Source organism: Danio aesculapii, chromosome 16 (assembly GCF_903798145.1).
Source record: "Danio aesculapii chromosome 16, fDanAes4.1, whole genome shotgun sequence".
Classification (NCBI taxonomy): Eukaryota; Metazoa; Chordata; class Actinopteri; order Cypriniformes; family Danionidae; genus Danio; species Danio aesculapii.
Genome location: NC_079450.1, coordinates 48,274,144 through 48,298,895, shown reverse-complemented (window position 1 = coordinate 48,298,895; position 24,752 = coordinate 48,274,144). Strand labels below are relative to the sequence as shown.

The following is a 24,752-nucleotide window of genomic DNA, read 5'->3' as shown; positions in this document are numbered from 1 at the left end:
CAAATGTTGATCGTATTAGACTGAACTTAAACTGAATGATTTGACCTAACCATGTAGATTTCTAGCATGCTTTGTGTCAGACTGGAAAATAAAGTGCCTAAAGTGCTATCGTGTGTTTTTGAACACGATTAGCATAGGAAAACAGGATTACAGATCCAGTGAAGTCAACAAAACATAAATGGTCTAAGTAAATGACACTCAGAATAAGTAAGAAATATTTTTAATATATTAGTTAAATAAATGAAGGCAATGAGTTTGCACTATTTAATTAGGTTAACTGCAATCTTTTTCACAGTATAGTATGATACAGAATATGGAAATCATTCTTTGAGTTAAAAAACAAAAACAAAACAATTCTATTTAGAAGTCCAAACCGAGCAAAAATAAGCAATTTGGTGCAGTTATTGATATTTATATTGCCAGAAAATAATATACAATCCTACCAGCTTGTAATGTAAATCAATCTACATAACAGAACAGCAGATTAAATCACATTAAATGCATATAAAATCCATCTATGAACCAGATTTACTGAACAAAATTAGTAAATTAGCCCCATTTAGAGCACAGTTCAGAGGTCTAAAGTGATCTACAATATGCACAATAAAGCATTTATGCATGCTAGAATTTTTATTTTTAAGTTTTACATCGACGCTTATTTCCATCATGTTCAATTGAGCTAATGATAATCCGTTGCGCGTAATCTACTAACAGGTGCAAAAAAAGGTTAATGCATGGATTTTATGGAGATAAAGAAATTGGCACAAATGACAGTAAACTGACAACTGCAAGTCAAAATGACAAATTTCTCCACCCATAAATATTGCATCTGAAAGTGAAACTCCCACAAATGCATATGCCATTGGTTCCCAAAGTGGGGGTCTTAGTACTGATGATGGAAGAATATCTGAGAGTGGCTGTCTCCAAAATTAAACCAAGAACAGACTTGTGCTGTAAACATTGTGCCATTGTGTTGGGAGTCACTGGCATTGTTATTTTGGGGGCTGCAGGATGAAAAGTTTGGGAACTTCTGGCATATGCAAAAAGAAACTGTTTACACCTTTGCATTGTTATTTATCGCTGTTTTTATGACAGTAACTCCTGACATAAGATTTTTTTTTACCCCTTAAAAGAGAGTATACACTGTTACGGTACATTCACACAGGGCACCAGCGTCAATGCTTGAAAAAAGGTGTATCTGAAGCTTGGCGCTAACGCGATCATCATAGTGCTGTCAGCCAATGATAAAATCCTGAGCAGCTGCTGTGGTGGTCATGGAGGAGTAGAGAGCATGAGTCTGATTCCTGTGAGACTTCAGGGACAGACGAGTCTTCGCTGAGGTCCAGCGTTTTCCAGCGCCTAGACTGCAGCTCTGCACAAGACGTTTGGCCGTAGAAGAAATGGTCATGCCCAACTGAGCCTGGTTTCTCTCGAGGTTTTCTTTCCTTTACTTTCGCCAATTGGTGAAGTTCTGTCGCTACTGGCTTGCATGGTTCGGGACTTGCAGAGCTGCACATCGATGGATTTGCTCTTGGCGTTTGGACTCTCAGCAGTGAATATTAAACCACACTGAACCTGAATTGAACTTAAACTCTAAAATCTGAACTGACACTGTTTCAATTCAATATAATGTTCAATGTAAAGCTGCTTTGATGCTATCTACATTGTAAACGTGCTATACAAATAAAGATGAATTGTCATAAAGGACTGGGTGATTGCCCACCGCAAAAATAAGTTTTTCCTCCATTTTAAATGTATCCTCCATTTATCATTATGGAACTATATGAATGCCATTGGTTACTGTCTAAGCGGAGGTATTTGTATAAAGTGATTTGATTGGCTGACGCTTCCATTGGAGTTTGAAAAAGCGAGAAATTTCCAACTTCTGCAGCGAGCAATGCCACTGACATGGTGCCAACAGATCAACCTCAAAGTGAATAGGAAGCATTGCCACTGATGTCCTGTGTGATTAGGGCATTAGTAAATCTGACCTCTATATGATATTTATCTGATAACCAAAGTTTTATTAACAAAAAACTGAAACATGAGAACATCAGGAGATGCACAAATAAATGTTCCAATAAACCTGGTTTATTACAGTAAATGTTCATCTTAAGATCCACTGTAAAAAGTGGAAACTTAAAAAAAATACTTTGACTTGTTACAACTGAATTAAGTTTGACAAACTTAATTTAAAACAGTTTTCAGTAATAAATTAAGTTAGTTATTTTAGGTGTAACAGGTATTAGTAATTTATGGCAAGTATAAGTACTGTTTACTATCAATAATGAGCAATACTTGTACTTCCCCAAAAATAAATATTATTTTTTTATTAACAAAAGAAGTATTTGTATTGTAATAAAAGCATTTTACTATTATTATTATATTAACAATATTGAAATGAAAATATTGAAAGATTTGTACTGTACTGTATGTACTGTTCCATTCTTGTTTTCCTATATAAATTACTAAAACCTGTTACACCAACAATAACTAGCTTAATTTATTAATTTATTACTGAAAACTGTCATAAGTTTGTCAAACTTAATTCATTTAATTATAACAAGTCGAAGTAATTTGTTTAAGTTTTCACTTTTTACAGTGTATAACTAATGATTTAAAACTTTTTCTACATTTATATTTACTTGTTTTGCAAATGATTTTATCCAAAGCGACTTACTTTAAAACTTACAAACTGACCTTTTTTTTTTAATAATAATAGCAATAAGTATATTTTTATTGTTATTTCACAGCAGAAAAGGTCCATATACTGCAGCCTCTGTGGGGTTAAATATGCGTGACAAGTTTTTTTTTTTTTTTTTTTTACTGAATTTCCACAACCTCAGTGTTTCCAAAGCTATGGGGCCCACTGGAAGGTTCCTGCTAAGCCTGGGCTCATCTGGGGTTCAATGTACATTTTACTCCTTGTACTAAATAGCACAAAACTATTGTGGAGTCCTTATTCATAGTAAATACACCAAATGGCTTGAGGAGAAAAACTGGAGAAAGTTTCTTGTTCCAATAAAAAAGCTTCAACAATTCTACAAACTTTCAATTAAAGATTAAAGGGATAGTTCTCCTAGAATTAAAATGATGTCATGATTTAATCACCCTTTACTTGTTTAAAACCTTTAATAGTTTCTTTTTCTGTTAAACACAAAAGAAGATATGTTGAAGAAAGCTGGAAACCTGTAGCCATTGACTTCCATAGTATTTCGTTTTTTACTACTATGAATGACAATGGTTACAGGTTTTCAGCTTTCTTGAAAAAAAAAATCTTCTTTTGTGTTAAACAGAAGAAAGAAACTCTGATATGAAACCACTTAAGGGAGAGTAAATAATAAGAAAATGTAAATTTTTGGGTGAACTATCATTTAAACCAAGAATTAACCAAGAACTAGCAGTTCGTTTTATATACTTGCTGTGGTCGAAAGAATGGAAAAACAAATGGACAGATTTTTTTTGCATTTGTTGATCAAGGTTTTAAGGTTGTTCAATGTTTAGTTCACTCAAAAATGAATATTCCATTATACATTTAAAACAATTAGTAAATTCTGTTATTTTTATCTTCAGAACACAATTGAAAATTTTTCAGATAAAAACGGAGAGCTCCCCCATCCTCCATTTACAGCAACGGGTTTGAGACATTCAAAGCCCAGAAAAGGAAACTGTAAAAATAACTTCGTTCACCTTTGTCTTGTGTTTCATGACTGTTTTGGTCTGTTTCTGGACCTTGCATGCCCTGACTTTTAAATAAGCCTTTTTAATAAAACATGCTCCCTCCACATGCACAATTGTGCCAATCTCATTTTTTATTTTTACGACGCTTTTACGTTGCACGTTGGTGTGCACGATCACATTGGTGCCCTTTCATTAGTCACAAAGCATTAAACGTCAGCAAAAAGCATCCTGGTGTGCACAGACATTTATACCGTACATACATTAGGCTATTATATTCAGAAATAATGTCAATATTTACTGGGCATTACTTGATTGTTTGAATCATTTCAGTTTAGATAAGTGTACTATTAGTAAGGGATAATCAATGGATGGCCGTGCTTTAAAGGATCTTAAATGCACAACTCAGAGAACACAAAGGTGTTGATTATCCTGCTTATTCCATTGTCATTTGCAAGTTACAGACAAGATTATTATATTATTAAGATTATTATTATATTTTAATATGTTGAATTATCCCCATCAGCTCTCTGCTTAAGCACAGGTCAGTGTCCTCGAGATTACACAAATGAATCAAAGTTCTGGCAACGGAGTTACTATGGTTACTACTGATGTTTGAAGGAAGCGCATTCATTTCAAACTGGGATCAAAACAAGATCAAGACTTACTACTTACTAGCTTGTGTGTCCTCATAACAGTTTCTTTATCACCCCGTCAATTAAAAAATATGAGGGCATCAAGTTAAAGCACATTATCCACTCTGAAGGTGCAGGATTTGAATACCGTGGAGCAGAGTTTTACGGTGTTCATATGGTTTACATTCAATTCAATTCACCTTTATTTGTATAGCGCTTTTACAATCTAGACTATGTCAAAGCAGCTTCACATAGAAGATTATAGTAAATTGAAACAGTGTCAGTTCAGTTTTCAGTGTTTAAGTTCAGTTTATCTCAGTTCAGTGTGGTTTAATAATCACTACTGAGAGTCCAAACACTGAAGAGCAAATCCATTGATGCGCAGCTCTACAGATCCAGAACCATGTAAGCCAGTGGCGACAGCGGCGAGGAAAAAAACTTTACCGATTGGCGAAAGTGAAGAATTAAAAAACGTAGAGAGAAACCAGGTTCAGTTGGGCATGACCATTTCTTTTATGGCCAAACGTCTGGTGCAGAGCTGCAGTCTAGGTGCTGGAGATACACAAGTTTGAATCTAGCCTGCAATATTTTCAGTTCCCATTACCCCTTTTCTTCTGCATTATATTTAATGTAATCTGAATGAAAAGTGCATGAGCAATGCAAATGAGGCATATGGTAGCACTAAAAGCCCTGATATACTCGAAGAAAGAACTGGTGTGATATTTGCATCAGCTTTCGAATTACCATTGGATTGTCATGTAAAAAAAAACCCACATGTACTAACTTTAAAAAACAAATGGACAATGACAGTTGCTTTACAGCAAGGCATGCATTGAAAACTGCAATTCTTTGAGCCACTGAGTTCTTTGAAATGGACACCATTTCCATTTTATTTGTTCAGTCAGTCAGTCAGTTTAGTCAGTCTTGACCAAAAAAAAAAGCATGCAGTGGTGAGTTATTTCATAAAAGAAACTAAAGTAGTATTTCTATCGTAAGCAAAACAGATTTTTTTCATGTTTTTATTTACTGTAAAGCTTTTTGATTTACTGTATAAAGGTGAAGTGACCATTGCAAATAAATAAATGAATGGTAAATAATTTAAAAAATAAATAAATCTGATGCGATCTAAATGGACTAGCCCTGAAAAACTGCACTCAACAAAACTGAAATGAGTTAATAAAGATGATTTAAAGGGCACCTATCATGCAAAATCCACTTCTGAAAGCTGTTTGGACATACAGTAGCAATGTGGAGTTGCCAACCGCTCGTTATTCACTGACAGGCACGTATTATCATGTTTCAGTATTAACGCATATAACCATGTCCACAAGACAGGATTTGCAAAGAAACTTGGGTTAAAAGATGTTTTAACTCTGATCCAACTGCACTTCAAAAAGCAGTAAGTGATATGCCTTTGAACGATAGACTACTTTTCTGAGCGTAATTCATAATCGCTGGAATCACCACAGCTGCATAACGTTAATATACACAACTATAAACGAGGGTGTTTCAGGCCCTGTTTACACTAATGCATTTTAGCTTCAGTACAGCTGGTGTTTCATCTAGCGTTTCTGAAAAGTTCTCCATCCACACAACACCGCTGAAAACGCACATCACATGATCACACACAATCTGGCATGCGCTGCAGCATATGGTCACGTCTGAGCTCCAGGCAGTCAGCAGGTGCTTTGAGCACACCTGCCCAGATGAGAGCAGCGCACGTCAGACAGTTCAACATCAACGATATATCGCTGGATCTCATCTCACTATAGTTGCTAAACGTGATACTTAATTCATCTTGACGTTATCTAATGGTCTTTTGAATCTATCACTTGTTCTCAGGTAACATGTTTTGGCTGAGCGCAAAGATAACTTAATATATTAATTTATGTAACCACATACACTGATTCTGCACATTTGACTGATTGCTTGCCTTTATTTCCTATAATTTCAACTTATTGTACATTATACCTTTATAATGGCCATTATTGATTATTAAAACTGACATTCAGCAAAAGACAGAGTATATACAAGAATCGGAGAGTGAAATTCAATACCTTTTAAGACCTTTTTTAAGTCTCTTTACATATATTTTAAGACCTTAAAACCAGTTTAGGTTTCAACCGGAAACATTGGCAAGATTTTAACTAAATATTAACATAAGAAATTAATCCAAAAGTAAAACATTATTCATATGCTATTTATATGCTACATGTCAAAATCTATTAAATCTAGCTAATTCAACAGGTTTGCGCCTATAGAACTGCAGAAATAATAGTGTTGCTTTGGTTACTGCAGTAATCAAAGCAGCATGATTTCAAATCTAGTAGGATTTCATAAACTACACAGCATGCTGATATTCGCAGATTTAATTCAGTCAAACTTTAGTATACAACCACACATTGCATAATCAAAAATGATATAAAACGTAATACCTTGCAAAATAGCATTTAGGACTTTGGCAACACTTTATTTTGATGGTCCATTTGAGTACTAGTAGACTGTCTGCTTAATATCTGCTGATACTGCTCCATTTAACTGACTATAAGAAACTTTGTAAGTACATGTCAACTTACACTAACCCTAACCTCAAAATAAATTGTGACCAAGACTTTTTAATACTTTTTAAGGGCCTTAAATTTCTCTACATTGATTTAGCAACTTTTAATATTTTTTAAGACCCCACTGACACCCTGAAAGAAAGGGTATGTTTAATGTTTTTCTAAGAAAATAAAAGGAGGCAGTTATGTTATGGGCTCTGTTTTTTGTTATAAATATACATAGAAAAGATGACAGTCATATAAATATGCAGCTACACGACGCTTCATCATTTTTAGTGTCTGTTAAGTTGTTAATATCAAAATGAAAATAGACAGTTCCATATATCATGCTTTTATTTTATTGTTAAGAAAGTGAAACAACGTACACTGTTCCCTTTGAAGATTTACTCGATGTGTCCTCGAGAGTTTGTTTTCTATATCAAACTTGTGAAGTCTGAACTTTAGGAAAGAATGAAAGACTGATATTTGTGTACTTAATATTGAGGAAAAATCCCCAATCAATCCCAATCCCCCAAACTCTGTCACTGTTTTCAGATTTCTCAGTTTTCCCCCATACACAATGACATGCAGCAGCAGCGTTTTAAAATGAAAACTGCCTCTTTAGTGTTTTCAAAAATCTCTGTTTTCAGGGCTAGAAAACTCCGGGGTAGTGTGAACGGAAGGTGCAACCTTAGCAAAACTTATGCGTTTTAAAACTAAAATGTATTAGTGTAAACGGGGCCTCAATCACACAACAGGAGTCCCGGTTTATGTACATTAAATTAAGTTTATTTTGGACAGTAACTAAGTTGTAAGGGATAACTGGTTTGTTGAGCATCCTGTTACATTTGCCGCAAGTATGAGCAAACGTGGTCAGACGTTGTAAAGGCATTTGTGTGTGGCTCATTCAGCTTACTGTGGTATCTGTGACTGTGGGGCTCCGTTTCATCATATCTGAGTTGCTGTCTGTCATTGTGCTGTGTCTATCCTGACAGGTGACACTAGTTTTCCTTCTCTGAAGAGAAACATTGCCAGGTTTGGCGGGGAGGACCAGCTCATTTTCATTTAAAAGGCACTGCCGCAAAAACAGCTACAATTTCCTCTGACCCAAAAACCTGACATTTTCAACAGGGTATAATAAATGATCTGTTGGGTATTAGGACCTGAAACTCAACAGACACATTCTTTAGACACAAAATACTTAATTTACATCTTGCTAAAAGGCCAAATGGCTTTAAAGCTAGCCTCATATAAAGGTTACATTCATTTAAATGTATTTTTTTTGTGAATTCTCTTTTTCTCTTTGAATAAACAATGCAATAAATTAAAAATGCAATGCAATAAAATAAAAAAAAGAAAGAAAAGTGCTAAGATTGTAATGATAACTTAAAGGCTCATGACATGTTTTTTTATTTTATGTGAATCTGTGAAGAGAAAGGCTGTCTCACTGAATACCTGAGCGTGGGCTCCACTCTTCTGGCCTGCTCCAGCTCCTGTTCTGGGTCCCTGAATCCAGTGAAAGTATAATACGTCTTGTCCCATTTGATGGGCCGATAGAAAGCTGTTCCAGGCTGTTGTGTTGAGCTCTTCGTGGTCTCATGCTTGAGCACATCCTGCATATGCTCAACTGAAAGACTACACGATCTTAGAACATCCAGCACTGTGCTTAGAACATCCTTAGACTGTAGAGTGAAACTCACAGACCGGAAACCTGTGGAAATAAGAATTGTACCCAATTTAAATAATGAAATAAAAATATATATGCACTATTATAATATTTAAAACATTTTAAATAGCAAAAAAATATTAATATTTTGTAAATATTACAACAAATTTTCTCTTTTATTACATTTTAAAAAGAAATTTCTTCCTGATAGCTTAGAGGAATTTACAGCGGCCACTTCTCCAGTCTTCAGTGTCACATGACTCTTCAGAAATAATTTTAGTATGCTGATATGATTCTCAAAAACATTTACTATTATTAATAATGCTGAAATTACAGATACTTAATTTTGCTACAAAATAAATAAATAATAAATAACTACAATCTCATAATTTAAGATCAAAGTTTTTATCTCTTAATTCTGATATAATATCAGAATTGCAAAATATTGACTCAGAATGGTGAGACACAATAATAATAATGCATTTTATTTAAAGGCGCCTTTCTTGACACTCAAGGTCACCGTACAAGACAACAAGCACAGCCAGTTCGAATAAGTCCATAGAATACAATACAATTTTAAAAAGTGCAGTTGAGTTAAAGAGAGTAGGCTGTTCTAAACAGATGTGTTTTAAGTATAGATTTAAATTGAAAAAGAGAGTTTAAATTATGGAGATCAGGAGGAAGAGAATCCCAAAGCTGAGAAGTAGAGTGGCTGAAGGCTCTGCTCACCATGGTGACAAGGCAGACAGGGGGAACAGTGAGGTGGATTGAAGAAGAAGATCTGTGTGTTCGAGAAGGTGTGGCGATATGAACAAGATTAGTAAGGTATAGAGGAGCAAGATTGTGGATGGCTTTAAAAGTGAGAAGTAGTATTTTATAATGAATTCTGAAAAAGATGGAAAGCCAATGAAGCTGTTGTTGAATGGGTGTGATGTGACAGAGGTGTTTTTGATTATACGGGCTGCAGTGTTTTGTACCAGTTGTATTTATGAAGAGTTTTATTAGGGAGGCCAAACAGAAGGCAATTGCAGTAGTCTAAACGGGATGTGACTAAACTGTGAACAAGAATAAAGTTATACTGAGAATTTAAAAACTTTAAAAAAATTTCTGACTTTTTTCTGCTTTTGTCTTAAAGTTCTGAGATGGTCTTTCAATGCATATCTCACAATTTAGTTTTAATTTTTATCTTATTAGATTAAAAAAAATTATTTTATACAAATTTTGAGATAAGAGCCATAAAAAGTGAGTTAAAGGGCCATGAACCCCCCCCCCCCCCCCCTCCTTTTCGGTTCAAGTCTACATCAGAATATTCAAAAAATGCATCATGATGGGCGTGGAGCTCTGTGAACAGAGGGAGGAGTGGGCGTGGCCAGCAAAGCAGGGGAAAAAGAGGGAAGCGAACAACTGTTGTCAGTTGGCTCACAAAAAGAGACATAAACAGTGAGGAGACCCATGATTATATATTTTACAAAGTTAAAATGCAAAGAAATAAACAGTAATTTAATGTTCTGCTACATATGTTATTTGTAATTTCACATACACATAATCCCAATTTGTTAAATCATTATAAAGATTATCAATTTCACTATAAATGAGGAAGACTTCTCTCCTCCTCAATCCCCGGGTCTGAATGCAGACACAGTGGATAGCAGTGCAGCAGGTCTTTTGCCCTGTCTATTTTAACCATAAGCCCTGCCGGTAATCTGGAGGATTTTTAACATAGGCGAACAAAGCAGCACGGATAGGCGATGTGTCTGAATGGTAACGAACTCAACTGATAAAAGACAAAGTCCTCCATTCTCCAATTCTCGTACAGCTCTCTTGACAAAAATGCTCACTGCACACAAACAGCATTGCTGTGACAGAATCGTGGAGAAAAACATGCAACAAACCCCGTGGATCATGGAAACAAACATATATGACCTATGTCAGTCATTGGGTCTCACAGCTTGGCAGGTCTGCCTTGCTTTCGGAAAGCATGTGCTTTCATGAATAATTAAGAGGCAGGGTCTCAGCTATGAATAATATTAAGAAACCGACGCATCATTACTCCACTAACAAATTCGCGCTAGGTAACCCACCCCCCAAAAAACCAACAAATATATATATTTTAAACCAGGAAGATGAAATTAGCTGACAAAAGCTCTAAACTATCCAGTTTTCCCCACAATTACAGCTAACAGGTGCTAACATTGTCTAAACTGATGCTCAACACACACAAATCTGTTAAAATGTAAAACAAAAAGTACTTCAAGGGTGTCTTGACCCTTCAAAAAGTAGCAATACACATTTACCTTTCATACTGTAGATAGTAACCTCCATAAAACACTGCTTCATATTTTTTATATTTTTATTAAAATTATATTTTTATTAAAATTATATTTTTTCTTTATATACAATAACATTTATTTATAATATCCTTAATGAAATTAATTTTTAAAATAGCATTTTTTGCAACTTCAAAAATTGTCACTCTTGATTAGTTTAAAACATTTCTGCATCTTTAATAAAAAATAAATAAATGAAGAATGACTTCATTTTTTGCATGGAAAACAAACAATTGCAACATTTAAAGTATTGGCAAATTAAAAGGGCTATTTTTTATTTATTTATTTGTTTGTTTGTAGCTTGACAGCAAAAAGAACAGTGTGAACTAGAGGTGGAAAACTGTTGTTACCTGAAACTATCAAACTACCATTGAGGTCTGTTTTTTCTTTTGTGTCCCTGACATAAAAAGTGAAGTTTGTAGGTTTTGGAAATCTCTCGCCAGGCTTTTGAAGATTTTCCAGATAACCATTGAGCCTTTTGAGGGAGTTTTCATTCACCTCCTATATAACACAAACAAAACAACATAAAACATTCATAAAGTTTATGCAGGAAGTTGTGCAAAGACTAATTGCAATTCATCTCATCCAAAATAAAAGTTGATTCTGACATAATATATATGTGTGTGTCATGCGTATATTTATTATGTATACATAAAAGCACACATGCATGCATATATTTGAGAAAATGTCTATTTATATTCAGATATAAAATATATAAGCATATGGTACAAATTATGAATACATTTAAATATTGATGCAAAAAAAAAATAGTTTTGGATACGATGAATAGTTGTCTGTTACCCAGCACTAATATTAATGTATAAATTATATGATTTTAAATTAAATTAAATCATATAATTACTGCAGATTAATATATATTTCAGTGCTTGGACTTTCAGTAGTGACACTGAACTGAACTAAACTGAACTTCAACTCTGAAAACTGGACTGATGCAGTTTCAGTGTACTAGAACTTCTATGTTAAGCTGCTTTGACACAATCTACATTGTAAAAATGCTATAGAAATAAAGATGAATTGAATTAAATTAATATTATAAAATTAACATCAAAAAGTAGTCAAACACTTACATTAAAACTGTAAATGTACTGTAATGTATGTACTTTATGAAATCCTTATTTATGGGTTAGAAATATAATATAACATTTTCAATTATTATTACTCTCTCTCTCGGATGCTGGCCAAAGAAATCGGGGTGCACTGCAAAGTAAAAGGGCCGCAGAGCATTAATGGCGTCTGCTCCTGAGAGATTCCTCCTCTGAAGGACACGAGCAGAAACACATCTACCACCAAGCCTGGAAAAGTGAAATATCATTAGAAAAAAAAAAAAAAGAAAAAAAAAAAAAAAAAAGAGTACATTTTCTATGCTTCTGGGACTCAAATAGAACTATAAACAGAAATTTCTATTATTTAAAAAAAAATAAGTGGTTATAACTTGCCTAATATAACGCAGGAAGGTGGTCACATACATCACGTTAGTTACTTCTGCTGAGAGAAATCAAGACACATGAGAAAAGAAAAGCATGACAGATTGTTTGTATATTAGCCCTTGTGTGCTGTTTTTTTACACATATTTTGGGAAAATGCTTTGAAAATTAAAATAAATAAATTCATTAATATTTACTGCAAATTTACTGCCATTTTCTTATGTTCCGGAACTAGCAGAAACTAATCTTTTTTTTTTTTTTTTCTTTTTTTGCACAGGCCTATCTGAAGGGTTTTAATGATGCCAAATGATTACTGATTAATAGATTTAGGCATAAACAATATTTATCTGATGCGTTTTACAGCAGTTTAATTTTGTGGATGTTTTCATCCCGAACATAATGAAAAGGTAGTCAATTTTAACACTGCACAAGGGTTTATTAAAAAAATGACAAGGCACTGATATATATTAAGACACAAAAGGAAAATAGATACAAAAAAATTATTTACTTAAATTTTCCATATTTACTAATTATCTCAAGGTTAAAAACGAGCTCCTAAATTGCAGATGTCGACAAAAATCTTAAAAATAACGAGTGTGTAAGCCCTAAATTGAGGACTTCTACTTTGTTTCAAATTTTCACAGTGAAAATCTAAATTAGGGAAACATTAGTAGCAGTGAAGAAGACCTTGAAGTCCTAAAATTAACATACAAAAGACTATCCTAAAATGGGTGTTGCCGGCAATCTGCTTTGGAAAGAAAACATTTTAGAAACTAGGGCAGCACAATTGATTTTTATTTTGTAAAAATACTACGGTAAATATATTAAGACTTATTTTTTTTATAAAATATGATATTTCTGAAGTAATATGCATTGCAAAGTGCTAAAACTGCACAACTTTAAAGGTGATTTTCTCAATTTTATTTAACAAACCATACATCAATAAAAAGATTATTTATTCAGCTGTCACACCACATATGATAGTTTGGTGTCACATACAAACTCCAATATATATATATATATATATATATATATATATATATATATATATATATATATATATATATATATATAAATAAAATATTCATATTGAATATTCATAGAGGTAAAGTTGTTTTTATTTTCGCACATTTGATCATTTAGAAGTCTCTATATTGTGTACCATGTAAATATTCGATCGGAATTAGCATGCAAGTATGACTTCTAAACAACTTTAACACTATCTAATTGACTGTGAACAATGTTGTACTTTTATAGTGATTGACTGCTAATGATTTCCCTATTTTTAAAGAATTCTTTTCTGAAATTATATTATTATAATATAAATATAAAACCAACTTTACCTCTATCAAATATTCAAAGTAACATGGTAAACAATATAGAGACTTCTAAATGAACGAATGTGCGAATATAAAAACTTTACCTTTATATTGGCTGCTAATATGAATTCTCGGTTTAGAATTTGCAAAGAATACATTTAGGAAATCATATTATTAAGGAGAAAGTCAGAATGTGCGAACATGAAACCAACTTGCTTTTCAATGAGTACATTTTCAATTTTTGTGTGAACTATCCCTTTAACTCAAAGTATGACCTACATATAGTGGACAGAACTATCACAGTCCTCTCACTTTGACAAATATCAAGCAAATAAACAAACAAAAAAGACACAAACAGCAAGGCGAAAAACAATTTCATCCCAAAACAAACGAAACAAAAAATCTTGTTTAACGTTACATTCACAGCCGTTTGATTTAACATGCATTCAATAAGCAGGTTGACAAACACTGTAAACAAAAACAAACACAAAGTCTGCGCGCCTAAAAATAACCACAACTGACCCAACCTTAGTCACCAACACACACACACCTCATGTCAGACATAAAAAACGTGCAAAACACCACAACATTGTTTACCTGGGGGGTTACGCAATCCTACATGTTCGCTGTGGTTGAAACTCCATCTGAACTAACGCACTCCATTCAGGCCCAATCATCCAGGCAGTAGTCATCAAACGCCTACTTCAGCACAGCAAGTGCAGCGAATGGGATCGATCTGCTCATCCATGAAGCAGGCAGAATTAATCGCCTGCATGGCTCTGCTTGCTTCTGTAAAAAGCGATATATTAGTGCTAGCGCCATCTAAAGGTTATTAAAGAAGAGAGATTTTTATGCACGCTACAGTGCTCAGCATAAATGAATATATAGACTAGGGCTAAACTGACATGGCGATATTTTATTCAAAATAAATTGCAATTTTGAATATCTAAATTCACTAGTTGAAATTACTTTGTCTATTTGGAAAGAATTCATAATTTTTCAATAAATTGGGATGATTTTGTAAGGGAATGCATCAAAATAAACTATAAATAAACCAATCACAAACATATATAATGGAGCAACAACACTGTGCAAACAAAATACACAGTGCTATATGATTTTCTGCAAGTCTAGCAATATTTAGATGCATACATTAATTTATTCATTCATTTTCTTTTTGGCTTAGTCCCTTTATTAATCTGGGGTTGGGTCGCCACAGCGGAATGAACATGCTTTACGCAGCATTACTGGGAAACATCCACACACACACTCATTCACACACATATACGACGAACAATTTTAGCCTACCCAATTCACTGTAAAGGTGCGATCCTCCTATAAGAATGAAGTAACGGTCATATTTCTGTATGTTCTACATTGACATTCCATGACTAGGGCTATACAGTATATATATATATATATATATATATATATATATATATATATATATATATATATATATATATATATATATATATATATATATATATATATATATATATATATATATATATTTATAAGTAGTAATTTAATAGTAAGAAATTAAGTTGAAAAGTTTAATATGGTGGGGTGTATGCAAAGTAATATTCCACTGTTCTGCAAAAACAGAGATAGCCATTTCAGTGAGCCAAATAGGCTCAACACACTTGTTTACCGTAGTAAAAAACACTTTCAATATTTAAGTACATTATTTGTTTCCATGTATTAAATAAATAAAACTGCCACTTTTCTAATTAAACTGCTAATTTAAATATATATATTTATTTTTTTTATTTTTTTTTAAACCTACAGGCTAATTCACATATTTCATCTGATCTGAATCACAATAATATATACGAGTTTTTTAATACAAGACAACACATGATGTTTTTATCTCTGTCAGTGACTCTGAGAGTTAACATGAGTACATTCACTAAGCGGTTCTGTTTTTAATTCTTTCTGTGCAAGACTGTATGGTAATATTAATGCCACATACACTAACACAAAACGTGTTATAGATTGGTGATTAATTTTGAAATTAAAATAGTGAAATGTTCGATAAGAGCTACTTTTTCGAGGAAACAGCTGTGATTATGAGGTGAGCACAGATGAAACAGTAGATGGTAAACCAGATTGCTCCTCCATGACATTGGGGTACAAGTAATACAAGTGTATCTATAGCAAAGAACTGCAAATAAGCAGATATTATAACAATCTATCGATAAACATACACCTTGTTCTCTCACTCTGCACAGCAGTGGTTTGCTGATCAAATGAAAAACAAAAGATGGGGAGGATCCGAATTCCTCCACTGTTTTCATATCAAATTTAAAGGAGACTAAGACGATAATTTAGTGTACAGTTCATAAGCTAATCGCAAAAGTTTTAGCGGGGCTGAGTAGAAATATAGGGGGGCCGCCCCTAGGTACAGCCCCCCTAAAATAGGCCTAGCAACGCCCATGTTCTATGATACTGTGATTGTCAGCAGGTATAGCTAATGGCCAAATATACTCACTGGGCTACTGGTTTCCAGACATCTTGAATGAATTACCATACTGCAAAAAAAAAGAAAAAAAGAAATTGCAAATATATTTTAAAATATACAAAATTTGGCCAAAATATTTCCTAAACATTTTGAAAATATATTTTCATGAATATATTTACATATATACTCTGTTGAAAATAATTTGGGAAATATTTGAAAAAAAAAAAAAAGAAAATCATAAGAGGGCCAATAATTTTCACTTCAACTGTATATGCACTTACTAGGTACAGCTGTCCGACAGCTCGTTAACGCAAATTTCTAATCAGCCAATCACATGGCAGCAGCTCAATGCATTTACGCATGTTGACATTGTCAAGACGATCTGCTGCAGTTCTAACCGAGCAAAAGAATGAGGAAGATAGGTGATTTAAGTGACTTTGAACGTGGCAAATTCATGCAGAGCGTGAATTTCGTGACCGTCACCATAGTCCTTTGCCTAGAGCGGCAGTTTGCTCCGGCCCCTGTGAGCACCTGCCCATTTAAGAGTCTGTGCATGGCACTGGATCCATCCTACCTTGAATCATTTATAATTTATAAGGATAGCAAACAGGTGGGGATAGTGCCTATTTTAAATATCAACGGTTCAGGCTGGTGGTGGTGGTGTAATGGTGTGGGGGATATTTTCTTGTCACACTTTGGGCCCATTAGTATCAATTGAGCATCGTGTCAACGCCACAGCCTACCTGAGTATTTTTTATGACCACAGTGTATCCATCTTCTGATGGCTCCTTACAGCAGAATAATCTGTTATGTCATAAAGTGTGAACCATCTCTGGTTTCTTGAACATGACAATGAGTTCACTGTACTCAAATGACCTCCACAGTAACCAGAACTCAATCCAATAGAGCAACTTTGGGATGTGGTGGGATGTGGTGGAATGGGAGATTCGCATCATGGATGTGCAGCTGACAAATCTGCAGCAACTACGTGATTCTATCATGTCAATGGACCGAAATCTCTAAGGAATATTTTCAGTACCTTATTGAATCTATATGCCACAAAGGATTAAGGCAGTTTTGAAGGCAAAAGGCTGGTGGGTATATATAAACAGTATTTTTTTGTGACTATATACCTACAAATAAAAACATTTATAAAAGCATTTAACCTTTTTTATTCAATTTCATCTCAGTGTCAGAATCAAAATTCTTTACTTTGACGTAGCATCTTTTGGTTCACCTTGCGTTGCTCTCAGTTTTTCACCGTAGCCCTAAAATTCTCTCTGCTAGTGCCGTTAATTTAAAAATGGATTAAACACCACTCATGTTGACCTCCTCAATGATCCTAATTGGTCCTCATGTATGCATTCAAAGTGCTGATTAGCTCAGAATTTTATAACAAAGTCAAATAAAAACTTAAAATGTAAACAATTTTTAAAAATTAAATTTTAATCAATTTTCACAAAAAATCCAAGGCTGCATATCCTAGTTTTGTTAATAGTTTGATTTATATTTCAAACTATTAACAGCCCAGACTAACATGGATTGTTATATAAATTTATACAACTGTTCTGTCTGGTTCTCGGATCTGATTGGCTGATAGCCGTGAGATATTGAAGTAATATCAGCACTCCTACAGCCTCTTCACCTTGTGTATTACTCCACCCACACAAGTGGCAAGCAGAGGAATACAGTTTGACAAATATTGCAGCTGTAGGACAACATAATGTATTATGTATAATGTATTAAGGATTTTTGGGCAAAAATGTAGTTGTTTAGATTGCAACTATGCAGTTTATTTATAAGGATAGTAAACAGGTGGGGATAGTGCCTATTTTAAATATTCATAATTTCGGAGATTCAGTGCATTGAGATTCAGTCAGCCTCTCATACTAAGCAGAGCTAAGACGGTTGACGTTCCGCCCCACAAGATGGCGACAGAGACCACATAATTCTCCCCAAAAAGTCCTTTGGGGAGAAAAACAGCATTTTTCAGCGTACGTTTAAAACTACAGCAGAACAAATTATTACAGAACAGGTAAGTGATATTTTAAGTCCATTTCTCTCTTTTAAAATTTGTATTTCTGTATTTATACCATAGTAATCTGCTAGTTTTTGCTTTACTTTGGTTTTTTTTGGGTTAATTATTGTGATTTCCCGATAGCAACAGAGAAATACTGACAAATCTCTGTGGACTGATGACATTTCATGCTGTTCAGCCTTATATCCTTAAAATGTGAGCAAAATCACTGGTTTTGTCATCATTTTAGACATTACGCAGGAGAATCATTCAAATATTAGCTCTAAAGTGACGTTAGTGAAGTAGCAATGGTTCCTGTTGTTCTGACGGTCAGCTACAGATGTGTATGAACGGTGGAAGAAAGTAGTTCCTGTTACAAAAAGGTTTTTGAGAATTTCCCTGTTTGATTTTCTTTTTTATACACATTATAATGCCGTCAAACTGTTATATAAACACAATATCACACTCGTAGCAGTGCGACATATCTGTATATCAATGGGGGGACACTAAGGCACTCGGCCTGCGACTTTGAACCAATGCACACGAGCTAGAATGAAAGCAGTTTTTCATTTTTTAAAAACCATTTTAAGGTCAATATTATAAGCCTCTTTAAGCTATATATTTTTTCGATAGTCTACTGAACAAACCATCATTATACAATAACTTGCCTAATTACCCTAACCTGCCTAGTTAACCTAGTTAAGCTTTTAAATGTCTCTTTAAGCTGTATAGAAGTGTCTTGAAAAATATCTAGCCAAATATTATTGACTGTCATCATGGCAAAGATAAAATAAATCAGTCATTAGAAATGAGTTATTAAAACTATTATGTTTAGAAATGTGTTGAGAAAATCTTCTCTCCGTAAACAGAAATTGGGGAAAAAAAATAAACAGGAGGGCTAATAATTCAGGAGGGCTAATAATTCAGGAGGGCTAATAATTCTGACTTCAACTGTGTATAAAAACAAAAAACAGGTGATTTCATTGGCCATTTCAGTGAGGCACAAATTGTCTCAGTAGGTTACTAGCATGACCAAAACATGAATCTGCAAATTAGATATAACATATTTATAGAATATTTATATTTATACATATTTATTACCTTGTTTAAACATCAAATCGTTCTGTTTCATAATATAACTCCAAGTCATCTTTGTACAAAATCATATATCTGTACAGGACATAGCATAAAATATGGGCGTAAAGTAAAATACAATATAAAATGCACACTTTTAGCAACCATTTTGCTCCAAATAAAAGAGAAAATTTTATTTTCTGAGCCTTAGGAGATTAATTTCAGTCTTTTTTATCGTAGTGTTGAAGGCGATGCATTTCTACCCGATTTCTACTGTCTTTATCGTCCTCTATTCTGACATGATAATTTGTAGCTCAACATGTTATTAGCGTCAAATCGGTGTTTTGCCACCTGTGAACTTCCGAGTCTGTCACCCGTGATGTTGTAACCAAATCGAGGTGAAGCATACCTTTTTGCTGGATTCATGTGGATTTCGGAAGCTTCCTAAATATGGTGTTTTGACCGTCACAAGTGGTCAACGTTGTGATAAAAATAAGGTTGGAATGTATTCCCTCAATTTTTCTTTGGCCGAAAAAAGAAAGTGTACATGTTGGATGGCCTGAAGGTGAGCAAATAATTTTCATCTTTGATCTTTTAAACTATGAAACTGGTTTGTATCCACTAGAGGGAGCAAATGCTGTAAATTTATAATTAATAATGTCACTTAGGTCTACTTATAACATGGTAGGCCTATTTCTGATGTTATGATGTTATATAATATTTCAACAACAACAAATATACAATAAGTAAAACATATTATTCTACAAATAATTATACATATTCATTTTCAATATGTTTCATTAACTTTCAAACATAATACTGGAGAGATATAATAATATTATAAACACATTAAAATAACACGACATAACGACAAGAGTAACATTATGTAAAATAATAATAATAATAATAATAATAATAATAATAATAAAAATAATAATATTAATAAAAATTAGAAAATGTGTATGATTAAAAAACAACAAAAATGGTTATTATTATTTATCAAAAAAAATTTTGTTTAACTTTTTTCATAGAAATTACTAGCAAAAAAATTACAATAAAGAAAATTATTAGAAAAAGTAAATATTCCACACCATAATTCTTGTACTTTTTTGTTTATTATTATTATTATTATTATGCATATTAGGGGCGTCACGCTGGCGCATTGGATAGCACAATCGACCCACAGCAAGAAGGTCACTGGTTCAAGCCTCTGCTGGGTCAGTTGGCATTTCTGTGTGGAGTTTACATGTTCTCCCTGTGTTCGCGTGGGTTTCCTACATGCTCCGGTTTCCCCCACAAGTCCAAAGACATGTGGTACAGGTGACTTGGGTAGGCTAAATTGTTTGTAGTGTATGTGTGTGAATGAGAGTGTATGGATGTTTCCCAGTGATTTGTTGTGGCTGGAAGGGTATCCACTGTGTAAAACATATTCTTTCAATCATTTCACGTATATTTCTGTTTCATAAAATCAGTTATTATATAACATCAAAAAAGCTGATAAAAAATGTGTTTCTATCAAACATTAATTGATGATTTATATAATTTACTGAAATAATAAGAAATAAAACAAGCACAAAGGAAAATACAAAAAATACCAGCACCACCCAATTGTATTATTTTTATTAATATTTATTAATACACAAATTTACATAATACGCATATCATATAAAAATACACAATACAAAACCCCCCTGAAATTATAACTAACCTTAACTGCCATTCAAAAATTCAACAGCAATTACTTTGATATTACATTTATGTTTCTGATATCACAATCACTAAAACTTACCTGTCCGATTTAAGAATTCAGTCCACTGATATGATTGGATTTACACTGTAAAAAATTCCGAGTCCCACACAATTTCTTCATGTTGTTCCAAAACAAATCAATTAAGTTACCTTATTTGTTTTTACAAATTTTAGTGGATTGAACACAAAACATTTAAGTTGCCCCCCCTCCAAAAAAAACCCTCAAGAATTGTGTTGTTTCAGCTCATTTTAAATAAGCAGTTTAATCAACCATCCAAAATCTTTTGTTTGAACGTACACTGTAAAAAATGCAGGGTTCCATACAATTAATGTTGTCCCAACACAAATTGATTAAGTTAACTTAACACTTTTAACAAATTTATGTGGATTAAGCATAAAAAATTAAGTTGTCCCAATGAAATCTTGAAATCTCCAGATTTGTGTTGGTTCAGCTCATTTTAAATAAGTAGTTTGAACAAGTATAAAAAAGTGTATATTCAGTGTGAGAATTATATAGTATAATATATATTATATAGTATATTATATTTAGCGATCAGGGGGGAGGGGATAGGGGGGGCGATTTAAAAAAAAAATTTTTGGCAAGTTTTCAGTGAATTAAATTTATCTATTTATTTAAATGACATCAAATTTATTAATAAGACAAATGTAAGTTTTCAGTGTTTTGAGGGATATTTAATGTACTGACATACAGTAACCTCTGATTATTTCAGAGGTTGCTGTAGCTCAAACTGCATCCAGGGGCGTAGCGGACATTTTAAAAGTAGGGGGGATGGCTATATGAGATCATACGTTCATATAATTAATAATCACCTGTTTCTAAGTGGTCTGTCTTTAAAAGTGAGGGGGACGGATCCCCCCCATCCCCCCGGTTGCTACGCCTGTGTGCATCTAATTTTACTTCACTTTCAGGCTATATGTAAACACAAACACCTATTTAACAAGAAAAGTGTCTCGTGACCACTCACAATATCCATTGCTCTAAGTCTCCTGTTTTAGACTGTTGAATGATTCTTGCAAAGACTGATTGGAGCGATTATGCATGAACCCCTATAATGGTATGAACCATTTTACTGTATGGGTGTTTAAATGTATATTTGAATTATCTTTTATTTTAATTATTGATATTCTTATTTAAAGGCTGCACGGTGGCGCAGTGGGTAGCACGTTCGCCTCACAGCAAGAAGGTCGCTGGTTTGAGCTTCGGCTGGGTCAGTTGGTGTTTCTGTGTGGAGTTTGCATGTTCTCTCAGTGTTCTTGTGGGTTTCCTCTGGGTGCTCCGGTTTCCCCCACAAGTCCAAAGACATGTGCTATAGGTCAATTGGGTAGGCTAAATTATGCGTATGTGTGTGAATGGCTGCGTATGAGTGTTTCCTAGTGATGGGCTGCATCTAGAAGGGCATCCGCTGCGTAAAACAAATGCTGGATAAGTTGGCGATTCATCCTGCTGTGGCAACCCCAGATTAATAAAAGGACTAAGGCGAAAAGAAAACGGATGAATGAATTATTATTTAAGATACAGATCAGGGGAAACCAATTCTCACTATTAAATGGCTTACCCTTATACATCTTGTTTTGACGTCCTTTAGGGGAGATCAAGCAGTAATTGGGGGGTCAATCCCCCCAAACCCCCCTGTAATTCGCCCCCTGTGTATACTGTAAAAAATTTCGGTTTCCACACAATCCCTTCATCTCGTCTCAACCCAAATTAAATAAGTTAGCTTAATGGTCACTTAAAATGGTCAATTTTAAGTTGATATAACATAAAACAATTAAGTTGTCCCCCCAAAAAACTCAAGAATTGTGTTCTTTCAGCTCATTTTAAATAAGAAGTTTGAACAAGCAAACAAAATAATTTTATGTGTGAAGACAGAATATACTTCAGACGTATGTTGGTGATCGGTGGACAGAAATCTGGATCTTCTGGCTGGGTCACTGGACGGGTGTTTGTGTGACAGTGTGTGAACGGTGTTGCTGTGTGTGATGAAGTGAGACCCTGGTGTTGTGAAGAAGCCGTACCCTTTCACCACGGCGGCCTGATTCACAACACCAGCTGTCCTGCTCCATCAGAGAAACTAGTTTTAGCAGTCTCAGGTCATCATCATCATCCATCTCTGCAGATCCACCTGCTGATCACAAACACACATCACTCATATTAGACAATCCTGCTGTATTCGATTTGGATAAAACTACAGTTTACACACAAATGAGACACTCTTGGTTTCTTGATTGTAATATAATAGGTGGTCAAAGGAAAGAGCTGAAATCTGTGAAATTATTTTTTTAATATGATTTTTATTACATAGTTTAGCATTAGTAACTGATTTCTAATATTCATTCAATCACTCATTCATTAATTTTCCTCCAGGTTAGTCCCTTATTCTTCAGGGGTCACCAAAGTGGAATGAACCGCCAACTATTCTGGCATGTGTTTTGAACAGTGTATGCCCTAGCTGCTACCCAGTACTGGGAAACACCCATACACACTCACATTCAACGCACAAACTCATACCCTTTATGACCAATTTAGCTTACCCAATTCACCTAGCGCATGTCTTTGGACTGTGGAGGAAACCGGAGCACCCGGAGGAAACCCATGCCAACACAGAGGGAACATGCAAACTCCACACAGAAATGCCAACTGACCCAGCCAAGGCTCGAAAATTGTAAATCCAATGAATCATTTTATTCTGTGTATAAAAACATAGAATTATTAAATTAAACCCAGGGGCGCCACTGGGGGGGTTTGACTTAGAATGATTCTAAGGGCCCATGCATTTTTGGGGCCCCAGAGATATTATTAATGACCAAATGACCCCCGCTCATCACTTTCGTCTGTGACAACCCTCCCCCACCGCTCTTCGCTTTCGTCCGCAGAAGGTTGTCATAGGGCACGTGCCGGCCAGCGGTGCCCCAGTCCAAACCCAAACCCCACCCCTAAAACCAACTGTCATTTGAGGATGAGCAAATTGTACTAAAAATACAAATGGGATTGTACAAATCATTCATTCATTCATTCATTCATTCATTCATTCATTCATTCATTCACTCATTCATTCATTTATTCAATTTCCTTTGTGTTAAGGCAGGTTTATACTTCTGCGTCCAGTGATCAGCGTGACCCACAGTGCCTGCCTTGCTCATAGTCGTGCATTTATACTTTTGCATGCTGTTTGTGTTACTCTGCAATAACACTTACGAAACACTAGCTGGCAGTAGGTTAGTATGTTCGACTGTGTCGAGTTTCTTCTCTGGTGTTTTTCTGAATGCTACCTTAACATACAAGTAGCTAAAACTCGCTCATTCAGAGGCAGGAACCAGCGAATGTGCAACAACTTTAATCATAAGGTAAATACAAAACAAAAGTTCACATCTGGAGCTCCTTCACGGGATTCGACACTAGTAAACACTTGCTCCGATGGGTTTGCGCGGCTTTTGGTCCCACCAACACTGGTCACAGCTACCTAGCCGACCAATCATAGAGCTTGCGCTATGCGTCGTTGCGACATATAATAAAAAATTTTGAGAGGTGTGCGGCAGTGTCAGCCACAGCGAGGGCTAAGCGACGGCTGCGCCAGAGTATGCGCATGCGCTTGACACAGAATTGTAAATAAGCTTTTAGCCCCTTATTTTTCAGGGATCCCCACAGCGGAATGAACTGCCAACTATTCCTGCATATGTTTGCACAGTGGATGCCCTGCAACCCAGTATTGGGAAACACTCATACAAGGTGAATTTAGTTCATCCAGTTCACCTAGAGCACGTCACTGTGGGGGAAACCGGAGCACCCGGAGAAAAACCCACACTAACACGGGGAGAA

At 34.6% G+C, this 24,752-nt stretch overlaps 1 protein-coding gene across 5 annotated transcripts in view; it reads right to left on the bottom strand.

Moving 5' to 3' along the window:
* Positions 1-14,322, bottom strand: part of tcaim (T cell activation inhibitor, mitochondrial) — a 30,553-nt gene extending 16,231 nt beyond the window's left edge. The window contains exons 1-5 of one of the 5 annotated variants that reach the window (XM_056475979.1): positions 14,212-14,322; positions 12,304-12,352; positions 12,027-12,159; positions 11,215-11,347; positions 8,309-8,564 (exon numbers count right to left, since the gene is read on the bottom strand). In XM_056475979.1, the coding sequence (XP_056331954.1) occupies positions 8,309-8,564; positions 11,215-11,347; positions 12,027-12,159; positions 12,304-12,335 (554 nt within the window). In that variant the 5' untranslated portion in view covers positions 12,336-12,352; positions 14,212-14,322. Of the gene's footprint in view, positions 1-8,308; positions 8,565-11,196; positions 11,348-12,026; positions 12,160-12,303; positions 12,356-14,207 lie in introns of all 5 variants that reach the window. The other 4 variants (XM_056475978.1, XM_056475977.1, XM_056475976.1 and 1 more) reach the window with 4 other exon arrangements.
* Between the last annotated feature and the right edge of the window lie 10,430 nt (positions 14,323-24,752).